At 40.0% G+C, this 22,028-nt stretch overlaps 1 protein-coding gene across 1 annotated transcript in view; it reads left to right on the top strand.

Moving 5' to 3' along the window:
- scn4aa (sodium channel, voltage-gated, type IV, alpha, a) overlaps positions 1-22,028 on the top strand; it is a 58,827-nt gene that overhangs the window by 7,895 nt on the left and 28,904 nt on the right. Inside the window, exons 2-15 of the mRNA XM_061708660.1 lie at positions 2,884-3,187; positions 4,373-4,491; positions 4,580-4,669; positions 4,754-4,882; positions 9,321-9,412; positions 9,618-9,911; positions 10,001-10,064; positions 12,081-12,222; positions 12,343-12,540; positions 16,938-17,108; positions 17,250-17,379; positions 18,832-19,070; positions 20,090-20,263; positions 20,363-20,719. Coding sequence (XP_061564644.1) covers positions 2,933-3,187; positions 4,373-4,491; positions 4,580-4,669; positions 4,754-4,882; positions 9,321-9,412; positions 9,618-9,911; positions 10,001-10,064; positions 12,081-12,222; positions 12,343-12,540; positions 16,938-17,108; positions 17,250-17,379; positions 18,832-19,070; positions 20,090-20,263; positions 20,363-20,719 — 2,454 coding nt within the window. The 5' untranslated portion in view covers positions 2,884-2,932. The remainder of the gene's footprint in view (positions 1-2,883; positions 3,188-4,372; positions 4,492-4,579; positions 4,670-4,753; positions 4,883-9,320; positions 9,413-9,617; positions 9,912-10,000; positions 10,065-12,080; positions 12,223-12,342; positions 12,541-16,937; positions 17,109-17,249; positions 17,380-18,831; positions 19,071-20,089; positions 20,264-20,362; positions 20,720-22,028) is intronic.

Below are 22,028 nucleotides of genomic sequence, written 5' to 3' on the forward strand. Positions count from 1 at the left end.
GAGGTGCGGAGCGACGACTGAGCCAGGAAGGAATGAGCAGAGTCATCGGGCTTCTGTAACTCGACGCCCGGGCTTGATTGCCCGCAGCAGCTGGGCGGCCACCGTATCTCTGCAAGTCTCGCCTGGCGTGCAGCCGCATCATTTTATGTTCAACTGAGGCCGTTTGAGCAAATATCATCCTGAATTTATGTCTGTGATTGTTATCTGTCTATCTATCTCGGTTTATAGGCGTAAGCTCAAGAACTCTTCTTTTTTTTTTTTTTTTTTAGTTTAGTTTAGTTTAGTTTATTTTCGGTCATGACACACAAAAAAAAAAAAAACAAAGAATAAAAATGACAACAAGAAAACGAATACACTGTTCAGAGAAAATATTACAAAAAAGTTTCCAATATACAAATTAACAAATAACATCTAGACCGAAAAAGGTGTAGGCTGAAGCAAAGCTTATTATTTGCCTACCCTTAAAAAGATTAATTAAATTAATGAAATAAAAGCAAGAAGTAAGAGAAAGACTGCCAGTAAAACAAATTGCCTCCATGGGGATAACAAAAATTCCTCAAGAAATAAAAAATATTTTTAAAATAAAGGTGCAGTCTACATGTTTCCTTCATCCTTAAAAAATCAAAGCAAATCACCAATTAAATAAATACCCAACTCAACATAGCAAGCATCACCACTCATTAATTTAATATAAAGAAATCATCCTTCTTTTCAATTTTTTTTTAAATAAGGTTAAGGTTCTACATAATTTCAAATCCCTATCTAATTTATTCCATCATCCACCGCTGCCACTGTAGCATCTCAGATTGGTGTTGGTTCTGATTTTTGATTTCCTGTATCTCTCTCCCCTCTGAGGTTGGAATGGCTTTGTCTTAAATTGAACATATTTTGAACACAGTCTGGCAGCATGTTATTGTTGATTTTGACCATAATCTGTGCAGTTTTGAAGTCCACCAGTTCATTGAATTTAAGCTCATTTGATCTATAAATAATTGGTTGTTTGGGTGCTTGTATCCAACTTTGCTCTTCTCCTAAGTTAAGTCATTTATCATTTTAGATCCTGAATTTGTATTTCATTCTGTCTATCAGGTACCTCAGATTGCCTTTCTTTAAAATTCAAAAATAAAACCTCACTGAGTACTTTCTGTTATTGTATTTTACTCCTCAAAATAGGTTTAAGAGCAACACTTTGTACATTTGTTTTCAACTGCAAATGACACAACATTTGCAAAAATGTATTTCAGTGTTGGTACCAGCAAATACGTCTATCCAAGGAACCTTTATTTACAGATGATTTACTGCTTTAGGACACCCAGCAGAGTATTGCAGTAGGACGGTAAACAGAAACTAAATGCAAGCACACTCAGTGCTGATATAAGTGCAGAAATCTTGTGTGTCATGTGACATCTGTGCATTATATATTGGCCACAAGCCTCCTCTAAATAAGGTGTTATTGCTGTAAAAATACCCGTATATTATGTCTGTAATCATAGAAGGCTAACCTTAGCTGCTCCAGACAAAAGTGAACTCAATCTCATTGCCAAACACATCAAATGATGTAATCAAATGCTACTTGGACCTGTCTTGCAGCGTCTGCTAAGGTAATAAGTAATCTGATGTACAGGAGTAATGTCATGATCTCTTCAGACTGGTGGCTGATTCTGAACGCTCCTCCTGCCCCGTCACTTTGTTCCTGTCTTGTTACTTTCATGAGCCGCCGTGAGGTCTCCAGGGTCACAGAGGGGGTCAAGGGTGGAGGAGAGGAATGAGACGGGTTCAGGGGTCTGGACTCACTTCAAAGGTTCAAAGGCCCACGTTAATTACCAACTTGCAGGAAACATGTGGACACATACATTTTTAGCGCAGCATGTGTACTCGGGGCCCTTCATCACGTCAGTGTAAGTTTAGACTGTTTTCAGCAGCTTCAACAGAGCTCAGTTTCCCTCTTAAGTTTTTTTAAAATGCTACTGGAATATAATATAATATAATATAAAAATAATTATTATATTGTAATATAATATAATATAATATAATATAATTATTATGATGTAATATAATATAATATAATATAATATGATATAATATAATATATATTAATTATAATATAATACGATATAATATAATATAATATATATTTATTATAAAATAATATAATATAATATATTACAATATAATATAATATAATATAATACGATATAATATAATATAATATACTGTAATATAATATAATATAATATAATATACTGGAATATAATATAATATAATTTAATATACTGTAATATAATATAATATAATATAATTATTATAATGTAATGTAATATAATATAATATATATTTATTATAAAATAATATAATATAATATAATATAATATAATATAATATACTGGAATATAATATAATATAATATAATATAATATAATATAATATACTGGAATATAATATAATATAATTATTATAATGTAATATAATACAATATAACATAATATAATATATATTTATTATAAAATAATATATAATATAATAATATAATATATGCCAAATACTATAAATGTTCAGTAAGTTTTGTGAAAAAGACCAAAAGAAACTAACTGTTTCTTAAAAAAGGGGATCGATTGTAGAGTCTAGATTAGCTGCTCTTTGCTAAATGGTGTTGCAGATTCTGGAGCCTTTTGCAAGAGGTAAATCTATTGCACACAGACTTTTACGTGGCTTCTGCAGGTAATTTGATGCCAGGAACATACGTATTTCAGGGCCTCAAAGCAAAGGTTATGTTATTCTTTGGAAAGAACTGTTAATCTTGTTTGCATGTTATAGTCTGATCCATCACAAAATAATGGATAATATTCTATTATACTCTGTATTTACTCATCAACCATCCTGCAGCTCTTTCTAGGGAAACCCTGGTGTGGTGGTATCCCTTCGAGATGCAAAGATGGCAACCCTGCTCCCTCCCCCTGGCACCGCTCTCTTCCGCCCTTTCACCCAGGATTCATTGGAGGAGATCAAGAGGCTTGCGGAGGAAGGAGAAAAGGCGGCAAAAGTAGACGCCCATGGGGACGAAGAACCACCTACCCCACATGCTGATCTGGAGGCTGGCAAGAGTCTGCCCATGATCTTTGGTGACCCTCCACCAGAGATGCTCAACACTCCTCTGGAGGACCTGGATGCCTTCTACAAAGCACAGAAAGTCAGCCTGAGCCCATCTAAGCCGAGCAACCAGCCTCTCTGCACACATAATACTAAAGCTTGACTTTCACAATCTTATATGAGGCACAATCCCAATACTCCCCCTACTTTCTACCACCAGCCCTCCCTCACTATCACTACAGATTTTAGGGCACTTGAAATCTTCCCAGGTCTGTCCCAATACTCCCACTACCCCTACTTTCAGCACCACCCCTAAAATCAGGAAGCTGAGAGCCAAAAGCTGTTTTAATTTCAGCTGTAGCGCTGTTAATATGCCACTTTATTAAGTTTTAATATTTTTTCAGGCGTAAAAGTAACCGTTAAGATCCCCAACCTGGGCTCAGTTTATCCAAATAACGCGCCCGTCGTCCCGGGGAGAAACCTGCAGCTCTGTGGAGAATTACTGCTGGCTGAAATAAATCATTTAGGAAGATAAATGTTGGTTTAATAGATGAAATCTATCAGTTGTAGCTACGCCTGTTAAGAAATTTGCTCAGAAGATTTCGAGATTTCTGCCTGCCGGCTCGGGAGCTGATTTATGGTTCCGCATTAAATCGACGCAGAGCCTACGGTGTAGGGTACGTAACCTACGCCGTAGGCTCTGCGTCGATGTAACGCGGAACCATAAATCAGCCTTTATTCTGGGGTGATCTTTGCAACAACGGGCAAACGAGTGATTATGTACATTCACTGAGTGAATATTATGAAAGTAAAATATATATTTCTCGCTAGAAATGTAATCAAAACGCATTTTTATGCAGAAACTAACTCAAAATATTGATTTTATTCACTAAAAAATAAGAAATGTCCGCCATGTTTTTTTTTTTTATTCAGTCTGGAAATGACGACGAAAAGCATTCTGGGAAATTTTTCTGGCCCTAGTTCAGCTAGTGTGCATCGGAAATCCCTCGATCCGTAGGGACAGATTCATAACCACTACACTAGTTTTCTCCACTCCCCCTAGGTGGAAAGAGGAATTGGGACACCACTACCCTCACGGGAACACGCAAAATTTAGGGGTAGGGCTGAAAACGAGGGGTAGGGGGAGTATTGGGACAGGGCCTTAATGTCTGTTTCTGTAATTCCCACAGCAGAATACGACATAATGTTTGCCATCACAAAGCATTTTTATTTGTTGCTTTGGACTACTGCTTACATTTTTAGAGCTAATCTGTTTGTTTTTCAGACATTTGTTGTGATCACCAAGGGAAATACTATCTACAGGTTCAACGCTGAGCCGGCTTGTTACATTCTGAGCCCCTTCAGCGTGGTCCGAAGGGGAGCCATCAAAATTCTCATCCATTCATATCCTTTCGATTTATGCTCACGGTCTTACCTTTTTTAAATCTTATTTACAGGGTTATTTATGTTTGCCTCCTTAATCCTGGTTTAAATTATTTAGCATGTTCATCATGCTTACAATTCTATCCAACTGTGTATTTATGACGATGAGTAACCCACCAGCTTGGAGTAAAACCGTTGAGTGAGTAAACCATCATTGTGTTTTGTTCCTGTGTGTTACAGTTGATGCTGCTGTAACTAATTAATGATTGATCTTTCTTTCTAGGTATGTTTTCACTGGTATTTATACCTTTGAGGCAACAATCAAGGTGTTGTCTAGAGGTTTCTGTGTTGGATCTTTTACATTCCTTCGAGATCCGTGGAATTGGCTGGATTTCATGGTGATCAGCATGGCGTAAGTACCTGAGCTTTCTGGAGACTTTAATAGGGTACAGCTTATTTCAATGCTAGAAGCTTCCAAATCAAAACATGATAAATGTCTAAAAACGATGAACAACACACCATTATTCGTCTGAAAAAAGGTGCACAATCAGCCCATGAAAAACTAAGAACTACATGGATGCTTTAATTTAGTACCAATTGGTATTTAATACCTTTTTTTTTTGGTATTTAATACCTTTTTTTTTTTAGCAATAACTTGAATTAATTTTCAGTATTTTACATTTTTATAAAGGATTCTTGGCTCAGTCTTCTTTGCTTCACTTCATTGAGCAATGCATTTGTTTAAGCACAGCTCTTTTTTTTAAGTCCTGCCACTGCATTTGGTGCATTTTGCTGGCGTGTTACGGATTTTTGTCCTGTTAAATGAATGTAATATTTAGCCGTTGCGCAGGTAGCCTCAAGTTTGACTTAAGAATATTTAAGATACTCTGTACACCTATGGTACACAGGGGAGTTCATGGCTGATTGCATGGTGCCCCTACCATCACTCCTCCACCACCATGCGGCACAGTTGTGATATGTTGGGCTTGTTCTGCACCAAGCCTTGCTCACTGTATTAGAGCCAAAGCTTTCCAATTTTGTCTTGTCAATCTAAAAATTGTTGCAGAAGTAATTTTTTAACCCTTGTGCTGTCTACGGGTCAAGGAAGGAGGAAGGGAGGAAGGGAGGAAGGAAGGAAGGAAGGAAGGAAGGAAGGAAGGAAGGAAGGAAGGAAGGAAGGAAGGAAGGAAGGAAGGAAGGAAGGAAGGAAGGAAGGAAGGGAGAAAAGAAGGATGGAAGGAAGGGAGAAAAGAAGGAAGGAAGGGAGAAGGAAGGAAGGAAGGGAGGAAGGAAGGAAGGAAGGAAGGAAGGAAGGAAGGAAGGAAGGAAGGGAGAAAAGAAGGATGGAAGGAAGGGAGAAAAGAAGGAAGGAGGGAAGGAAGGAAAGAAGGAAGGAAGGAAGGAAGGAAGGAAGGAAGGAAGGAAGGAAGGAAGGAAGGAAGGAAGGAAGGAAGGAAGGAAGGAAGGGAGAAAACAAGGAAGGAAGGAAGGGAGAAAAGAGGAAGGGAAGAAGGAAGGAAGGAAGGAAGGAAGGAAGGAAGGAAGGAAGGAAGGAAGGAAGGAAGGAAGGAAGGAAGGGAGAGAGAAAACAAGGAAGGAAGGAAGGGAGAAAGAAAGAAAGAAAGAAAGAAAGAAAGAAAGAAAGAAAGAAAGAAAGAAAGAAAGAAAGAAAGAAAGAAAGAAAGAAAGAAAGAAAGAAAGAAAGAAAGAAAGAAAGAAAGAAAGAAAGAAAGAAAGAAAGAAAGAAAGAAAGAAAGGGAGGAAGGAAGGAAATAAGGAAGGGAGGATGGGAGAAAAGAAAGGGAGAAAAGAAGGAAGGAAGGAAGGAAGGAAGGAAGGAAGGAAGGAAGGGAGAAAGGAAGGAAGGAAGGAAGGAAGGAAGGAAGGAAGGAAGGAAGGAAGGGAGAAAAGAAGGATGGAAGGAAGGGAGAAAAGAAGGAAGGAAGGGAGAAGGAAGGAAGGAAGGGAGGAAGGAAGGAAGGAAGGAAGGAAGGAAGGAAGGAAGGGAGAAAAGAAGGATGGAAGGAAGGGAGAAAAGAAGGAAGGAGGGAAGGAAGGAAAGAAGGAAGGAAGGAAGGAAGGAAGGAAGGAAGGAAGGAAGGAAGGAAGGAAGGAAGGAAGGAAGGAAGGGAGAAAACAAGGAAGGAAGGAAGGGAGAAAAGAGGAAGGGAAGAAGGAAGGAAGGAAGGAAGGAAGGAAGGAAGGAAGGAAGGAAGGAAGGAAGGAAGGAAGGAAGGAAGGAAGGAAGGAAGGAAGGGAGAAAACAAGGAAGGAAGGAAGGGAGAAAAGAGGAAGGGAAGAAGGAAGGAGAGAGCAGGATGAAAGAAGGGAGGGAAAAAAGAAGGAAGGAAGGAAGGGAGAAAAGAAGGAAGGGAGGATGGGAGAAAAGGAAGGAAGGAAAGAAGGGAGAAAGGAAGGGGGGAAACAAGGAAAGAAGGAAGGGAGGGAGAAAAGAGGGAAGGAAGGAAGGGAGAAAAGAAGGAAGGGAGGATGGGAGAAAAGGAAGGAAGGAAAGAAGGAAGGAAGGGAGAAAACAAGGAAAGGAAGGAAGGGAGAAAAGAGGGAGGGAAGGAAGGAAGGAAGGAAGGAAGGAAGGAAGGAAGGGAAAAAAGAGGGAAGGAAGGAAGGAAGGAAGGAAGGAAGGAAGGAAGGAAGGGAGAAAAGAGGAAGGGAAGAAGGAAGGAGAGAGCATGAGGAAAGAAGGAACAGGAGAATGAGGTCATTTTGACCCAAAGACAGTACCAGGGTTAAGAGAATGCTCCTTCAACGTGTTTAAATAAGCAATGATGTTTAGTTTATACCTCCCTCCCATTTTTTTAAGTGAAAGCCAACATAGCTGTAGGGTAGATTCACCTTATCTGGGGAAGTTACACTGTACCAAGCCAGCTTTTATGACATGCACGTCACGTCTAAGGTAGGGGACAGTGTAAGCTTAGCATTGACGGCTACAGCGCTGCACAAAAGGACCTGCACCATCGTTACCATTTCGCATTGTAATTACACTGTGATGTAAAAACAACATCGCACAAGTTTACTTCTGACCCCTACCTATAAATCAAGCTTTAGCAGTAGCTCTTGGGTGTTTCCAGTTTACCTTAGAAGTATGAGGGACCAGGAGTGCCATGCAAATGTTAATAAGGCATTTGTGACGCGTGGGAGGAACTGAACCCAAAAGCAGCCAGACAGGGAAACGATTAACAAGGTTTATTGTAATAAATGCAGGGACGAAGGAAATCCAGAGTAAACCAAATGTTGAGAGAAAGTGCTGATCTGTGGCTGGTGTGAGGCACGGAGGGAGACACTGGATAAAACAGGCAAACCAGAGGATTAGAACCAAGGAAGTTTTACAACCAATCGTTCTTTCAAAAATCCTTCTTTCACTGGAGATATACAGTATAGCGGTGTACCACTGCGTTGAGGCGATAATCGTCTGGCACTGAGGCTGAAGTCTGCAGCGTCTTATAGGCCAGGAGGTGCTGATTGGCAGCAGGTGGAAGGGGAGCAGCCAAACAGGAAAGGGAACTTCGGCAACAATCTTTCAAAATAAAACCATGATCACCACAGCATTTTCATTACTAGCTATTAATTGGCAAATAAATATACTATATATATATTAGTAAACAGAATTGGGTATCAGTTAATAAATTCATAAATAAACAATGTAATTTCTAAATTGTTTTCTTATTTAATATACAGGGCTGTCTCAGAAAATTAGAATATTGTGATAAAATCCTTTATTTTCTGTAATGCAATTAAAAAAACAAAAATGTCATCCATTCTGGATTCATTACAAATCAACTGAAATATTGCAAGCCTTTTATTATTTTAATATTGCTGATCATGGCTTACAGCTTAAGAAAACTCAAATATCCTATCTCAAAAAATTAGAATATTCTGGGAATGTTAATCTTAAACTGTAAACCATAATCAGCAATATTAAAATAATAAAAGGCTTGCAATATTTCAGTTGATTTGTAATGAATCCAGAATGTATGACATTTTTAGTTTTTTTAATTGCATTACAGAAAATAAAGAACTTTATCACAATATTCTAATTTTCTGAGACAGTCCTGTATTATTAAGCTTTTTTAAAATTGGAATTATGTAATTAATTATAAGTGAATTATTGGCATGACACTCCTGGTCCTCCATGGAGAAGTACATGGACTGACTTTATGGTGAACTTGCTTGGACATCACCTTTTGGAAAGATCATCAATTGTCTTTAATGTTTTGCACTTGAGAATAATCAGAGAATAATCTTCGTCACTGAGGACTGACGGCTCCACGTTGTCAGGTTGGTGGCAGCAACATTTGTGTCTCTAAGATGACCTCTGGGGTCGTTCCTCCTTGGCATTATGTTAACACACCCCAGAATACTTCAGATCACTGAACTGCCAACGGGTCTTCATTCCTATGGCAGGACTGCAGTAAGGGCGCGGGTTACTGCGTGTGTGTTTTGGCTTAATTTGCTAGACAATTAAGGAAGCCGTGTAATACACCATGTGTTGTTCTTTATCGAAAGTTCTGTTTAGCAAATTTTGAAGCCTGCTCAGGTCAAGATTTTTTCCTTATGTCCTGAAGCTGAAAACACTAAACTCAAGGGAGATTGTATTCTCTTTACACCTGATGGGAGCTCCGTCTGCTGAATTATTGATGAGTGAATGAACTGTTTCTAATCGCTGTGATTATCAGCTGTTAAGAACGCTGAGACTATGCAGATTTGATTAGATTTTTTTGTGACTTTAAATGGATCCTTTTCATGCTGCAGCTAATGCAAATAACCCAGCACTTGGATATGATGTTGAGTCAAATCTGGCAGTTGTTTTTTAATTATTATTCTTTTCACAGATACGTCACTGAATTTGTCGACCTTGGAAATGTGTCAGCCCTCAGAACATTTCGTGTACTTCGAGCCCTGAAAACAATTACTGTGATCCCTGGTACTTATTCTACTTTGTAATATTTCTAAAGTTGGGCGTGTTCACGACTGAATATACAGTATTACTGCTGTTTTAAATGCTGCAATTACAGTTTTGTAATGATGTAAAGTGGGTAAAAATATCTTCTTTAAAAACTCTATAAAATGAATTTAATGTCTTGCTTTGGCGCTGTTTAACTTTTACAATCTGAATTTTGTTTTGTCAGGTCTGAAAACGATCGTGGGCGCTTTGATCCAGTCAGTAAAGAAAATGGTGGACGTCATGGTTCTGACCGTCTTTGCACTTGCAGTTTTTGCCCTCGTTGGCCTTCAGCTTTTTATGGGAAACCTGCGTCAAAAATGTGTGCGATGGCCCATCCTGACAAATGAAAGTTCATTTGAATTTCCCAACACCACCTCTACATTTAATGACACATTCTTCTTCAATGACACCATGGCTGGCAATGATACCATATATTCCAACAGTACTTTCAATTTTATTGAATATATTGAAAACGCAGGTATATCTACCATACACATCATCTGTTATATTATGGCCATCATTTTCCACGGCACGGTAAATCTTACTAAATTCTTTTTTTGGTTATAGAGAATCAATATTTTGTAGAGGGCAGCAAAGATGCTCTACTTTGTGGTAACAGCTCCGATGCTGGGTATGTATTATCCACTAAAGCTAAGGCACCACTTTAATTATACCTTCATACATACATCAAATGTTGCATAGTATTGTATCAAATCGGAAAGAGTTAACACGAGGTGGAAAATGTAAAGAAATAAAGAGAAAAAAATAGATAGATGCATTCAATTTAACTTTTATTTCATTGCAGATTGTATGAACCCAAGATATGTGATCATTTTTCTCAACTACTTCATTGCATTCATTAAAATACACCCATTTCAGGCCTGCAAAACATTACAATAAAAACGCAGCCTAGAGAAAATGTTACCAACTGGTAAAGTTGCTAATTCTTCTCAGAACACGTAAAGGCATTCTGGCAGGCAGGATGCCACAGCAGGGAAAGCTTTCAGTTGTTATTTTGACCCATTTATTTTTCTGCACACGCATCTTAAAGTGTCTGACACTCAAGGGCTGTTATTGATTATGTATTATTTTTAATCATGTGCAGTGTACGTATAAAGTATCATTCAGGGATGCAGAAAAGCTGATCTGGAGTAAGAACCCTCTTCTTTGTTGATGTCTTTGTTGATGTCGATGTCATTTCGACTTTTTTCTCGACATTTCGACTTTTTTCTCGACATTTCGACTTTTTTCTTGACTTTTTTCTCGACATTTCGACTTTTTTCTTGACTTTTTTCTCAACATTTCGACTTTTTTCTCGAAGTGCATAATGAAAAAAAAAAATCTTCCCCAGTTATAACTAATTATGCAGAATGCACGCAGTCTTCATTCTAAGGCATAGACTTTTCATTTTTTGCGGCTCCAGAAAATATTTGTTTTTTATGTTTTTGGTCCAATATGGCTCTTTAACATTTTGGGTTGCCCACCCCTGGTCTAGTGTAATGATTTGTCGGCACACAATACACATTTCCATTGTGTGGCCCGTCCCATATGCCTTCACGCCCAAATATATCTAGTAGGGTTAGTTCGGGGTGCCAGACTTAGCTACAGTTTTTTGCTTTTTCACCACCGACTGCGAGGAAAGCACAGACTTAGTGCCATAAAAATGGTGCTATGTTGGGCCCCCAAATCTTGCTGGCCAGATGCAAAAAGCGCTCCGTCACAGAGGGGGCTGTGACGACGCTAACCAACCAAAACAATGCAACTGACAGTTTTAAACAAAACCTAAATGGCCGCAACTTCAAACAATGTTTTTTAAGGGCCAGGATCAGTGTCTGCACATACCAAAATTAATTTTCATTGTTGTTAGTTTGTGGGATTTTGCACTCATTTTACAGGACTGTCTCAGAAAATTAGAATATTGTCATTTTCTGTAATGCAATTACACAAACAAAAATGTCATACATTCTGGATTCATTACAAATCAACTGAAATATTGCAAGCCTTTTATTATTTTAATATTGCTGATCATGGCTTACAGCTTAAGAAAACTCAAATATCCTATCTCAAAAAATTTTAATATTCTGGGAATCTGAATCTTAAACTGTTTGCTGCTGGCTTGCAATATTTCAGTTGATTTGTAATGAATCCATAATGTATGACATTTTTGTTTTTTAAATTGCATTACAGAAAATAAAGAACTTTATCACAATATTCTAATTTTCTGAGACAGTCCTGTATCCTGCTTACGCTTTGGTGACGTAATAAATACCACAGTGTCCTGGCTATCGGGTGCAGTGGAAAAGCAAGCTAGTTCTTTGTAGAACTTATTTGGAACTGGCTCCAGCACCGGTCTCGCACCAGGACCAATTTTGAGTTAAGCCCTAAAGTAACTATGGAGAAGGTTAACATAAAGTCAATGAGAAAAAAAACACATGAACATTGCTTTATAATGTGTGCAAAGAAATAAAAGTCAAAATAAACATAAAATGACATTTGTTTCTCTTTTTTTTGGTGCATTTTCCACATTCAGCCTTTTCCAATTTGAGTCTGAAAAAAAACATTGGCCACATTAATTCAAAAAGCCTTGAAACAGTCTGAGATGAGGAAAGAACAATTGTGGTTTATTGTCTCATTTTTCTGTTGACAGAAAGTGTCCGGAAGGATTCACATGCATGAAGGCCGGGAGGAATCCCGACTATGGCTACACCAGTTTTGACTCTTTTGGTTGGGCTTTCCTTGCTCTCTTCAGACTCATGACCCAGGACTTCTGGGAGAATCTTTTCCAGCTGGTTGGTATTTCTTATATTTGTGACAATTTATGGCTTCTAACTGAACATTTCAATGTTAAAATCAAAATGAAGAGAAATTTGTCCTAAGTTCTCGTAGCTTCTTTTTTGTTCCTAACACAGATCTTACGAGCAGCGGGAAAGACATACATGCTGTTCTTTGTGGTGATTATCTTCCTGGGCTCCTTCTACCTCATCAACCTCATCCTGGCGGTGGTGGCCATGGCCTACGAGGAGCAGAACCAAGCATCTCAGCGAGAGGCCATCGAGAAAGAGGAAGAGTTTCAGCGGCTGTTAGAGCAACTCAAAAATCAGGAACAGGTAACAGAGCGAGTTCACTGGATCGCTGCCATTACTAACCCCTACTTATTCAGTGACCATAGCCCTATGATTGATATTTTAGTGTTTCAAAAATCCACAAAATGACCTAATTCTCCTATCCTTCTTTGATCCTTCCTTCCTTCCTTCCTTCCTTCCTTCCTTCCTTCCTTCCTTCCTTCCTTCCTTCCTTCCTTCCTTCCTTCCTTCCTTCCTTCCTTCCTTCCTTCCTTCCTTCCTTCCTTCCTTCCTTCCTTCCTTCCTTCCTTCCTCACTTCCTTCCTTCCTTCCTTCCTTCTTTTCTCCCATGCTCCCTTCCTTATTTCCTTCCTTCCTTCCTTCTTTTCTCCCATGCTCCCTTCCTTATTTCCTTCCTTCCTTCCTTCCTTCCTTCCTTCCTTCCTTCCTTCCTTCCTTCCTTCCTTCCTTCCTTCCTTCCTTCCTTCCTTCCTTCCTTCCTTCCTTCCTTCCTTCCTTCCTTCCTTCCTTCCTTCCTTCCTTCCTTCCTTCCTTCTTTTTTCCCTTCCTTCCTTCTTCCCTTCCTTCCTTCCTTCCTTCCTTCCTTCCTTCCTTCCTTCCTTCCTTCCTTCCTTCCTTCCTTCCTTCCTTCCTTCCTTTCTTTTCTCCCATCTTCCCTTCCTTATTTCCTTCCTCTTTCTTTCTTTCTTTCTTTCTTTCTTTCTTCTTTCTTTCTTTCTTTCTTTCTTTCTTTCTTTCTTTCTTTCTTTCTTTCTTTCTTTCTTTCTTTCCTTCCTTCCTTCCTCCCTCCCTTCCTTCCTTCCTTCCTTCCTTCCTTCCTTCCTTCCTTCCTTCCTTCCTTCCTTCCTTCCTTCCTTCCTTCCTTCCTTCCTTCCTTCCTTCCTTCCTTCCTTCCTTCCTCACTTCCTTCTTTCTTTTCTTCCTTCCTTCCTTCCTTCCTTCCTTCTTTCCTCCCTTCTTCTCTTCCTCCTTCCTTGACCCAAAGACAGCACAAGAGTTAAGACCATATACTGATAATAAGAGGATTCCCCCAGACCCTGACATACAGCCTCTAACCAGAGTTCATAGTTTACACAATGCAGTCAGAGAGGGAACATTCTCTCAGAATGGGCCAAACCCAGACTGGCTCATCTAAGTGCCAAACAGAGAAGAGTGAATCATCACTCCAGAGTCCAGCGTGGGTGTGCTTTACATCACTCCATCTGACACCTGGCATGGGACTTGGTGAAGTGAGACTTGCATGCAGCTGTTCATCCATGGAAACCCATTCCACAAAGCTCCTGCCACACGGTTTTTGTGTTTAGATTAATGCCAGTGGAATTTGTTGACTCCGCTCTGTGATATGAGGTCTTCCGCTTTGTGGCTGAGCTCTTGTTGTTCCTGAGCACTTCCACCTTCTAATTATATCTATTACGACTGACTGTGGAATATCCAGTCCAGATGACAGTTCACAAACCGTATTATTTCAAGGGTGCCATCCTAACATAGTTGAAATCATTAAGCACTTCATAACGACCTGTTTCGTGTCACAAATGTTTGCAAATGGGAACGTTAGATGCTTAATTTTGTCACATAGGGAGAGGAAGGTCTACTTCTCCCATCACATACTACCACTGTCATTGAGCAGACGCTTTTATCCAAAGCGACTTACATCTGAGAAAACAACCCAAGCAAGAAATCACATAGTTCAGGTCCTGCTGGATCAGTGCTGGTCAGACTGGTGAGAGTCCAGTTGGACACACGTGCTGCCATACCAGTGCTAGAGGATTTCTTTCCCCCACCCAACATAACAATCCATTTATTCAGCAAAACTAGGTCTTAAATTTACCACCATAATATCGTCTTGGCATAAGTGCATGCAGCTTTCTCAGTCATATAAAGAGCTGGACAATTCTTCATTCTGATGAGCCAAGAAGTCAAACTAAATGCCGAAATACTCCTTTAAGAGCTGAGTCTTTAGCTTGCTCTTCAAAGTCGGTACGGACCCTGCGGATCAGGATCGGACAGGATTGGACAGAGTTTGGTAGGTCATTCCATCCACCTGTCGAGAGGGAGTGTAGCTCTGGATGAAAGAGTGAAGGTAGGCCAGAGCCCTTTGGGTAAGTGTTTGGTAAGCCAGAAGCAGAGCTTTGAACTCGATGCGCGTTGCAACTGGAACCCAGTGCAGAGATTAGCAGCGGAGTGACATGAGCTCTCTTGGGTTGGTTGAAGACCAGACGTGCCGCTGCATTCTGGGTCATCTGCAGAGGTTTAACTGAGCACGCAACAAGGAATTACAGTAGTCAATGTGTGACATGATCAAAGCCTGAAGCAAGAGCTTTGCCGTATGTTCTGTCCGGTAGGGTCTGATTTTCCTGATGTTGTAAAGAGCCAATCGGCAAAACCGAGGCAACATGGTCCTTAAAGGTCAGCTGGTTGTCTAATATGACACCAAGATTCCTAGCAGAAGACACATGGACTTGAATTTGGATGGATGGATGGATAAATAAACAAGGTCAAAATGGAAAATTGCTGTGTGATTAGATAGGTCCACCCTTAGCAGATGTAACTTCAGTGTTTCTTTGTGACATTATTAGGCCTTGTCCCAATCCCCCCCTAGTCCTACTTTCCAGTCCTACCCCTAAATTTTGCACGTTCCCGTGAGGGTAGTGGTGTCCCAATTCCTCTTCTCACCTAGTGGTAGTGTGCTTATTTAGGGGTAGTGCTTGTGAATCTGGCCCTACACAGCGAGGGATTTCAGACGCTGACTCGCTGACCGAGGGCCAGAGAAAATTTCCCAGAATGCTTTTCGTCGTCATTTGCGGACTGAATCCAAAAAAAAACTTGGCGGACATTTCTTATTTTTTAGTGAATAAAATCAATATTTTGAGTTAGTTACTGCATAAAAATGCATTTTGATTACATTTCTAGCAAGAAATATATATTTTACTTTCATAATATTCACTTAGTGAATGTACATAATCACTCGTTTGCCCGTTGTTGCGAAGTGTTTTTCAAACCTCGCCAGAATAAAGGCTGATTTATGGTTCCGCGTTACACGAATGCAGAGCCTACGGCGTAGGTTACGCGGCGGCGCGTGCCGTACGCCGTACCCTACACCGTACCCTACGCCGTACCCTACGCCGTAGGCTCTGCGTCGATTTAACGCGGAACCATAAATCAGCTCCGGAGCCGGCAGGCAGAAATCCCGACATTTTTGGAGCAAATTTCTTAACAGGCGTAGCTACAACTGTTAGATTTCATCTATTAAACCAACATTTATCTTCCTAAATGATTTATTTCAGCCAGCGGTAATTCTCCACAGAGCTGCAGGTTTCTCCCCGGGACGACGGCGCAGGTTGACCCGGCGAGCACGTCTGTACTCCGGCTGCTGCTGCTCCGAGCCGGCGGCTCTTATCATCTCCGAAAACATCGGATCAAATTTCTTTTTTTTTTTTTTCTTTAATATATTTTTATCCCGGTTTTTTTTCCCATTTTTATCACCCAGTGCTCCTACCTAACAGTCCTGTGCATTGCCATCCTCTACCAACCCCGGGAGGGCCCTGCACTGAGCTCAGGTCTCCTCCTTAACCTGAGGAGTGAGCAGGCCGCATCTTTTCACCAGACAGGGTGGGGATCAAATTTCTTAACAGGCGTTATTTGGATAAACTGAGCCCAGGTTGGGGATCTTAACGGTTACTTTTACGCCTGAAAAAATATTAAAACTTAATAAAGTGGCATATTAACAGCGCTACAGCTGAAATTAAAACAGCTTTTGTCTCTCAGCTTCCTGATTAGTGGTGGTGCTGAAAGTTGGAGTAGGGGGAGTATTGGGACAGACCTGGGAAGATTTCAAGTGCCCTAAAATCTGTGGCTTCTTTTTTAGGGGTAGTGGTAGAAAGTAGGGGGTGTATTGGGATTGGCCCTTAGTCTGTCATATTGCCGTAGTCATGTCCCTGCCCTGCTCATGCATTTAGTCGGGTTGAGGACCAGACTTAGTCAGGGCCTATAACAACACCTTAATTATGTTTTTCTTTTTCAATTGCTCCGTTGGAAGATTTACTGCTGTGCTTGGAACAATTTTTTAAATGAAATAACACAATTCAGGACGGGCTTTAGCTGCTGAACAAATAACTTCACATTTAACTCTACAATAGATCATTTAAGGGTTGACTCAATGGCTGCTAGTTATAGAAACCTTATACTTTGTTAAGATGCAACTTTGTAAACCTGGTTCATGCTGTCATGTTCTTTTAAAACAGCTTTCTTTTTACTTTGTTTTTATTCTACCAAACAAACCTTAATTGTTTAGTGACTTTACATGCTACCTTAGGCCTGTAGTGTTTTTTTTCCAAGAGTTGTACATCCCTACTGTCAAAAAATAAAAAAATACAAACTAACATAGAGTCTTAAACTGGAAATGTTATCTTTTTGATAAACAGGCTCAAGTCCATGGAAGCCAAAGCACTCTGACTAGTAAGAAGTCAATAAGTCATCACACGGTATCCGAGTTAGACAACGACGAGCAGCATCTCAAACACGATGAGATTGTCAAGGACTGTAATGGGAGAATTATCCCCCATCTCTTGATCAGAGCACCCACCATGGAACAGGTTGGTTAGTCAAAACTTACACTTCAACTCCAACACACCTGGTTAGTTGAGGCTCTCAAAATGTACTATCATCCTCTAAAACTGACATTATAATTGTTTTTATTAATATGCATTCATAGACTTTCTAATCATATTCTATAGTCTGCTGCAGATTATGAACTCAAAGCCCAGTCGTTGGACTCTGTGCACAGCATGCTTTACCTGGACGAACCTGGCCTGACACAGAGATCAGCCAGTGCTACGACTGTGCTTACAAGCATCGCACGTGAAGGTACGTCCCAGTGGAGACACACACATACAACTGTTACTGAAACAAACATCATCACACACAACCCCATTAAAGGATGCTTTTTATTTTCTAGCATTGATTCAAATAAAACAACTGACACAACAGCATAAAGTCCATTTCCTGGGGCTGTACTCGAGTTGTAAAAGAAAATCAGGGGGGATGGTGGATTTGATCATATGGGGACAGATCATTTGTGCTGATTACAAATAATATAATAAATAACAAATAATAGCAGTGACCAAAACACCTGCAGAAATACTGCAGGAATGACATAGCAGCAGTTAAATGCAGCCTTCTGTAAGCTTTAAATATCCACTGGGCTTACATCAAATACATCAAAACACAACAATAAAAAACACTTTTCTGAACTTATCAATATGACTCTGTCCTTCACAGGATAAGTAACATGGATCACTGCAAAAACTCACAATCTTAACAAGAATATTTGTCTTACTTCTAGTTAAAATGTCTCATTTTAGTAAAAAAATCTCATTACACTTAATATTTTTATTTTTATTTTTATTTTTACTGTATTGAAACCAATCACCACAACAAATTCCTTGTGTGTGTTAACAAACTTGGCAATAAACCTCCTTTCTGATTCTGATTCTGATTCTGAAACAAGACTCATCACTGGAAAAAACAACAATTTTCACCTGTTTCAAGTAGATTTTCAATTAAAATAAGTACAAAAATCTGCCAGTGGAACAAGATTTTATTGCTTGTAATGAGAAGATAAATATTGTCCCACTGGCAGATTTTTCTACTTATTTCAAGTGAAAATGTACTTGAAACAGGTGAAAATTGTCAAATAAGTTATTTTTCTGGTGTTATTTTTCTGGTGATGACTCTAAATGTTGAAATAGCAGTAAAACCACATTCATTGATGAAATGACATAAGGGATGGAAAGGAGGGATGGCAGTTTTACAGGGGGGGATGATTCGGACCGTTTTTATTTCAGGGGGGATGCCATCCCCCCTCATCCCCCCTCATCCCCCCTCAACTCCAGTACTGCATGTAGATGTCTAGAAGTGTGAAGGCCCTTCATGGCTTGGAGGAATACAGAGGGATTAGCATTGGACTCTCTAATGTGAGCAATAATTGCTTAGATTATCAAGCAGTCATTCATTTTAAACACTAGTTTATCTTAAGGCCAGTACAGTTGCATTGTCTTGCGTTTGCCAAAGTCACATTAATCACATTGTGTGGAGCAGAGATCCCCGTCTCCCTTCAGTGTGACACCCTGGTGGTGTTAAGCTAGAGCTACTGTATGTCAGCTAAGTGTAACCTGGAACACCAAAGTTTTGCATTTTAATTGTATATATGAGCTGCTATATCAAACTGATGAATACAACCATGTTAGGCCAACAATAAATATAATACCCCAATCTATTTCCTGTATGTGATCTTTTTTTCTCTTTGTGTTGGTCTAGAGTTGGAGGAGGCCCAGAGGCCATGCCCACCTTGCTGGTACAAATTTGCAGACACGTTCTTGAAGTGGAACTGTTGTGAATCTTGGATCGTCTTTAAAAAGTGGGTTAACTTTGTGGTGATGGACCCCTTCGTTGACCTGGCTATTACCATCTGCATTGTGCTCAATACCCTCTTCATGGCCATGGAGCACTACCCCATGACCGCGGAGTTTGACAACATGCTCTCAGTTGGGAATCTGGTGAATATTGGCCACATTTAGCTCTACATTACACCAAAGACCTGTTCCAACACCCAGTACTCGAGTTGTAAAAAAAGAATCAGGGGGGATGGTGGATTTTATCATAAGGGGACAGATAATTTGTGCTGATTACAAATAATATAATATATTACAAATAATAGCAGTGACCAAAACACCTGCAGAAATACTGCAGGAATGACATAGCAGCAGTTAAATGCAGCCTTCTGTAAGCTTTAAATATCCACTGGGCTTACATCAAATACATCAAAACACAACAATAAAAAACACTTTTCTGAACTTATCAATATGACTCTGTCCTTCACAGGATAAGTACAATGGATCACTGCAAAAACTCACAATCTTAACAATAATATTTGTCTTATTTCTAGTTAAAATGTCTCATTTTAGTAAAAAAAATCTCATTACACTTAATATTTTTATTTTTATTTTTATTTTTACTGTATTGCACCAATCACCACAACAAATTCCTTGTGTGTGTTAACAAACTTGGCAATAAACCCCCTTTCTGATTCTGATTCTGATTCTGATTCTGAAACTAGACTCATCACTGGAAAAAACAACAATTTTCACCTGTTTCAAGTAGATTTTCACTTAAAATAAGTAGAAAAATCTGCCAGTGGAACAAGATTTTTTTGCTCGTAATAAGAAGATAAATCTTGTCCCACTGGCAGATTTTCCTACTTATTTCAAGTGAAAATTTACTTGAAACTGGTGAAAATTGTCAAATAAGTTATTTTTCTGGTGTTATTTTTCTGGTGATGACTCTAAATGTTGAAATAGCAGTAAAACCACATTCATTGATGAAATGACATAAGGGATGGAAAGGGGAGATGGCAGTTTTACAGGGGGGATGATTTGGACTGTTTTTATTTCAGGGGGGGATGCCATCCCCTCATCCCCCCCTCATCCCCCCTCATCCCCCCTCAACTCCTGTACTGCCAACACCTGAAACGTGATACTGCATACTCTTGTTGAGTAAAATATATTCACTCTTGTAGGTTTTCACTGGGATCTTCACTGCAGAAATGGTTTTCAAGCTTATTGCCATGGATCCTTACTACTACTTCCAAGTTGGCTGGAACATTTTCGATAGCATCATTGTCTCTCTCAGTCTGGTGGAGTTGGGACTAGCAAATGTCCAGGGTCTGTCAGTGCTGAGGTCCTTCCGTCTGGTGAGACACATTGATTTCATATATTTCTATTCATTTAGCATGATTGTATTTACTTGGTTGTTATTCACCACTTCTGTCTGTACTGTATGTTGGAGGCAGCTTCGTGTCTTCAAACTGGCAAAGTCCTGGCCCACACTCAGTATGCTGATCAAGATCATTGGTAACTCGGTGGGAGCTCTAGGAAACCTCACCCTTGTCCTGGCCATCATTGTCTTCATCTTTGCCGTTGTGGGGATGCAACTCTTCGGAAAGAGCTACAAGGACTGCGTGTGCAAGATCTCCGAAGACTGCGAGCTGCCACGCTGGCACATGCATGACTTCTTCCACTCATTTCTCATCGTGTTCCGCATTCTCTGCGGGGAGTGGATTGAGACGATGTGGGACTGCATGGAGGTGGCTGGACCTGCCATGTGCTTAGTGGTCTTCATGATGGTCATGGTCATTGGAAATCTAGTCGTGAGTGCAGCAGTTATTCATCTACTGTTATACTATCTTTCATCTAAGCATGCAAATGACTGAGAGCCGGCATTCATAGCTGGTATGCTGGAAGGTGAATCAGTGTGACAAATAGACCCTTTTTCAGCCTACGTCACATAATGTTGCGCGCGCATGTTGGCAACAGAAGCGGCGTTGTTCTCCAGCAGTTCTGACTGAAAGCAAGCATTTAACAAACTGTTCCCAGCATCAACATGTCTGGTTGTTGCGTATACGGTTGTACGAATCGCTATTCCACCGGCGGACTAAAGTTTTATAGGATTCCGACAGGAATCACGACCATTTCAGAGTAACCGGTGCTCCTGCGGCGGCTCGTACCTTCAGGGACAGCGGGACATCCAAGTCTCTGGCCCGCAGGAACTTGAGGAGGAAGCGGTCGGAGAAGCCGGCGGGGTCCCCGGACCCGGGTGGGTTCCCGGGGACCCCTCCGGCCCCCGGAGGGGTCCCCGGAAGTCGGACACCATTTGTCAAAGTCAACTTGTTAAGGTATCATTCGCGATCTTTAGTTGATAATCCCCTTGCAGAGCTTGACACGCTGTTCATCTCCGCCATCTTCTGTTGCCAAAATGCGCGCGCATACGTTCTACGTCATCATTGTTTAGAAACAGAAAAAGGGTCTATAGATCACTTATCAGATGACAAAAAATTGCTCCTGAAAGTTATTCTGGCAGCAGTATGATTGTTGAGGAGAAATTTGAGCAGAGTTTATCATTTTTTTGCGTGAATCTTTTTTGCTATGTGCCATTCGTGTCAGTAACAACGCTAACACCCATAGTCAATGCCTATGTTTGATTAAACTACACCAGTAGTGTTCATTTTAACAAGATAATGCCACCAGGGACTGGGCTGAAGAATAATGTGATATGGTCCCACCTCATGAAGATAAATATAATTTATTCTCAGTTTTTGTATCGGATCATGTTAAAAAAAAACCCCACATGGATCAACTACAGAATCCCAGTGTGCCCCACGGTATGTATATTAGGTCACCTGGGAGACATTCAAATAGAATCTAATTTGACACACCGGGTTCTCACTGCCTTATGTATCGCAAAGAAAACCATTTTAGTAAATTGGAAACAAAATCCAGTTTATGTATCAACCATTTTAGGAATCTTTTATCAGATCATATTAGTAGTGAGATAATGTCTGCCTCCATTGAACAACATTCGGCTGAATTGCACTCTCTCTGGTCCCCGATTATTGGCTTCGTTACCTAGTGGGGGCGGGGGGGTGGTGATCTCGTAGAAAAAAAAAACAAAAAACCCAC

This window comes from Cololabis saira, chromosome 19, assembly GCF_033807715.1.
Source record: "Cololabis saira isolate AMF1-May2022 chromosome 19, fColSai1.1, whole genome shotgun sequence".
NCBI lineage: Eukaryota > Metazoa > Chordata > Actinopteri > Beloniformes > Belonidae > Cololabis > Cololabis saira.